The sequence below is a fragment of the Panicum virgatum genome, chromosome 5K (genome assembly GCF_016808335.1).
Source record: "Panicum virgatum strain AP13 chromosome 5K, P.virgatum_v5, whole genome shotgun sequence".
Lineage (NCBI taxonomy): Eukaryota > Viridiplantae > Streptophyta > Magnoliopsida > Poales > Poaceae > Panicum > Panicum virgatum.
The window spans coordinates 20,671,882-20,675,683 of record NC_053140.1 but is presented as its reverse complement, the minus strand read 5'-3'; the positions used below and the strand labels follow the sequence as shown (position 1 = coordinate 20,675,683).

Sequence of the window (3,802 nt, the reverse complement as noted above, 5' to 3'; positions counted from 1 at the left end):
GTATCACCCAAACATTTAGTATCATTTTTGATGAAAAGAGAAGCTTGAACTGTTGGTTTGCGAAGAATCTTTTGACCTCCATAAGGAATTCCAAGAATTTTATTGACAGCTAAAACACAAAGCTTAAATGAGCATCCATTTGAAAAAACTATAGCATTTGATTCCAAATCAAAATGATTTACTATCCACTAGTAAGGTGCCCGTGCTAACGCCACGGATAAATTGCAGACTTACAAAATAAATATTTATTGATATCATAGTTTACCATTTCCTTTCCGAAATACATACTGAAAACATAGGTTCAGATACATGATAGTAACACAAGTGTCGAACATCCGACAGCCACTGAAAATGAGGTCCAAACAGCCAAACTCAAGTTCAGACACGCACGCCCCTCTCTGATCAAGATAATAATATGACCAGAGATATAGTCATTCTTCGAAGTCCTCCAAAAAAATTGAGGATCCTAGTACGCAAAACAAAGAAATCAATAGGTGAGGTAAGCTGCACAAACAAAATCTTCAGGCAACAACTCCGCAAACATGATCACATCCATGGCTGCAACTTATTAACCTCAGACAGCACTTCAGATACGACCATATCAAGTTGTTGCTAATTTTCACTCAACGGATCAGTTGGAAAATAGGACCATTGTCCAAAGGTGAACTGCTCGGAGGTGCAAGATGATCTATCATGGGTTCACCTTCTTCCATCTCATTTTCCATGAAATTCTCCCTGCACTCTGTGCTGCAAAAGGCTTTGTCACCTCTTAAACCTGATGGATAGCCTCCTCGACTTCTTTCCAGAATCAAAAGTAAACAGCAGGATTAACAATTTAAGAAATAGAAAAAGTTTAGCACACTCAAAAAAAAAACTAACCATAGCGTAGCAGTAGGAAGCCCAGTCAATAAAAGGTCTGCATTAATGTGGTAGCATGGGGGAAAACAGACAATTCAGCAACAACTATCAAGAGGGACTCCAAAAAACAGCGATGCTGTTGCTGTTGCTGTTGCTGTTGCCTGGCCAGCAAGACAAGTCCATCAAAGCTCCTATAAGCTCTGTGTCAGTTGAAGCATGCACATGAAAACAACCAAAAGATAATATATGTCAGAGGGGAGCATTTCTTGATCAAGACCCTGACTGCAAACTTGCCCAGTAATGCAAAAAGAAACATGCATTAAAAAAATACTTCAATGGACAATTGTACAGAAAAACATCCTGGCCAAAAACATGATACAATATATTAAGAGAAATGTGGTTCACAATATATTCTTCACTACCTCCATTATTTAATATTGCAGATCCATTCAACGAATCAGAGTAAGAACCCATAAACATAGGTTTGGAAACTCTATGCACCTGCCCTACCCTAAAATCCACTTCAGGTCATTATTTCAATCACAAGCAGAGATACAACTAAAATCGCTCACAGATGGTCACTCCCATAAGAGAATGCACCTGCCCTACCCTGCCAAAGCATTATTATGACATTTCCCGAGAGAAGAAATATTGTAATCTATTGTAGTAAACATAAAAACACTCATGCTTTTATTCAGAGCATTTCACAGCAAATGAAAAGCAAAAAAATCAATATGGTAAAAGAGAATACAGAATGGTATCTGGCTCACCAATCGTGCTTGCTTACTGGTTGCTCTGATATGCCATTCTTTTGTCTTTTCTTCCTTCCATAATTCTGCACAAAGTTCAGTCTTACATAATAAATTCTGCACAAAGTGCCCGTTTACCATGCATTGAGGCATTCCCCTCACCGCCGCTGCTCTGCTGCCGTGCAGCACTACCCTCGCTGTCACCTGTAAAATAATCATAATTTAATGATGTTCCAAGAATTTGTGCAAGCAAACCCCAATAATAACGTTGCACATGCAATGGAAATAACAACCTTGCAAGTACTTAAAAAATTCATTGTTGTCCTTATCATCTAGATAATAGCCATAAGCATATGTCCATTTCAGCACTCATATGCATTCTATAATCTGCCATTCACACATGAGATCATTGATATATCAGGCAACAACGAACACCAAAACACCCTATACTAAATTCTTCCAGGGCAATGCTAAGTGTAGCATACTGAAATTGGCTACCACAAGTTAACAAACTGTAAAGCAGCACAGCCTTATCTAACTCAAATAATACCTTGTTGAATAGTTAACACATGAACAAAGTTGATCCACTATAAGAAGCTCAACCCGAAGGGCTATTCACATAAACTGAATCCCTCCCTAAAAGGAACGATCAAATTACGCTATTAGGGATAAGACATGCTGGCACTGAACACAAAATAAATAGCATCAAGTATAAATGCATACCTTCCACCAACAACCAAGCCTGAATTGATTTTTGAAATAGCAGAATCAACATCATTTTTAGTTCTGAAATAGCATATGCTTTTCTTACAGATAAGCTATTAGGGAAGTCAGTAACGAATGAAAGAATTTCTTCTTGCATCAATATCAGAAATTCATGTTGCTGCTTGATGATAGTGTCAAATAACGGCAACATTACAAGATGACAGACGTAAGTGCTCCTGCTCACTAATTCCAGACATTGACAAACATCGAAGCCAACACAATACGTAGTATAAGCTACAGGAGGATAGGTAGATTACCTCGGAGAGCAGCTTGTCGTAGGTGGTGGCCTGGTCGAAGAGCACGGCGTTGTTGACCTTCTCCTTCTGCTTGCCCTTGCTCCACTTTCTTCTTCTTCTTCCACCTCCGGACTTGGCCGGGGCCTTCTCCTTCCCTCCCTCCTTGCTGCAAATGAATGACGAAAAGCCTCGGAAGCAGCAGCACGCAGCAGAGCAAGCAGATCCGCATCCAAGAAATCCGTCCAAGAAAGTTAAGCCATCCTGATACCTGGATCTGGATCGGGGGGCCTGTGGCGTCGGCGTCGCCAGGCTGGGGCAGCGTCTACCTCGACGCCGACGTCGTCGTCCTCAGGCCGCTCTCTGGCCTCCAGAATGCCATCGAGGAGGCGGCTTGCGCGAGGAGACGAGGAGAGGTGAAGCGGCATGCGAGAGGGGGGGCGCCCCCTCCGCTGACCAGATCTGGTCGTCGGAGGGTCCTGGAGCGGCGACGGCAGCATCGATGGGAGGCCGAACGAGGTAGGATGGCTGCCTCCAATGCGCCTGAGCCTGATGGCGGGGCGTGCGTCCGACGTCGGCTGTAGGAGATGGCGGAGCAGCGGAGAACCGGCGACCCGCGCTCGTCGGGGAGGCCGGAGTCGGACACGGCGCCTGCGAGGGCGAGAGGAGGGCGTGGGGCGAGCGGGTTGCCGGCGGAGGAGGGACGCGGGGTGCGTGGAGGTGGGGCCCGGCGGCGGCTATTGTCAGGGGCCGTCCGCGGACGGCGGCGGCGGCGCCAGGAGTCCGCTCCCGGCGCGGATGGTGGCGGCAGGAGGCCGCGGCCTGCGCGGATGGCGGCGGCAGGAGGCCGCGGCCTGCGCGGATGGCGGCGGCAGGAGGCCGCGGCCTGCGCGGATGACGGCGGCGGCAGTAGGGGGCCGCTCCCGGCACGGATGAGGATGCCGGCGTGGATGCGGATGCGGGTGGGTGGGGGTTGGGGGGCGCGGGATTCGAACGCGGGGCGCGGCAGAGGGACGGGCGAGGCGCGGGCGATGGGGGTCTCCGCTTCAACGCGTTGAAGCGGATGATCTCGGTCCGTTGGATGGTGTTTGGATGATCCAGAGCCATTGATTTCAACACAGGCGAATTTTGGGGTACGTTTTTGTTGGTGCAGTGGGTGGTGGGCATCTCAGCGGGGGCGCGGGATTGGGTGGCCGT

The 3,802-nt window shown here is 47.5% G+C and overlaps 1 protein-coding gene across 8 annotated transcripts; it reads right to left on the bottom strand.

Moving 5' to 3' along the window:
* Positions 1-244: 244 nt before the first annotated feature.
* Positions 245-3,502, bottom strand: LOC120706883. Of its 8 annotated transcripts, none has more exons than XR_005688508.1 (6): positions 2,630-2,853; positions 2,331-2,425; positions 2,158-2,243; positions 1,770-1,811; positions 1,629-1,693; positions 245-1,058 (listed from the first exon to the last, which is right to left on the bottom strand). XR_005688508.1 is itself a non-coding variant. In XM_039991636.1 (6 exons), the coding sequence occupies exons 1-6, from the start codon at positions 3,103-3,105 to the stop codon at positions 1,050-1,052; spliced, it is 585 nt and encodes a 194-aa protein (XP_039847570.1). In that variant the 5' UTR covers positions 3,106-3,502; the 3' UTR covers positions 245-1,049. The 8 variants fall into 8 exon arrangements, 2 of the variants coding, with proteins under 2 accessions (XP_039847570.1, XP_039847569.1); XM_039991636.1 differs by lacking the exon at positions 2,158-2,243 and adding an exon at positions 2,877-3,502 and having other exon boundaries at positions 2,630-2,774; XR_005688507.1 differs by having other exon boundaries at positions 245-1,693; positions 2,630-2,852.
* Between the last annotated feature and the right edge of the window lie 300 nt (positions 3,503-3,802).

What these genes read in the sequence shown, in the direction of transcription:
- LOC120706883 (XM_039991635.1), bottom strand. Translation starts at nt 3,105, where the DNA reads ATGCTGCCGTCGCCGCTCCAGGACCCTCCGACGACCAGATCTGGTCAG. An exon ending in GCCCCCCGATCCAGATCCAG is followed by an intron (nt 2,775 to 2,876) that starts GTATCAGGATGG and finishes ATTCATTTGCAG; the next exon opens with CAAGGAGGGAGGGAAGGAGA. An exon ending in ACGACAAGCTGCTCTCCGAG is followed by an intron (nt 2,426 to 2,629) that starts GTAATCTACCTA and finishes CTTCCCTAATAG; the next exon opens with CTTATCTGTAAGAAAAGCAT.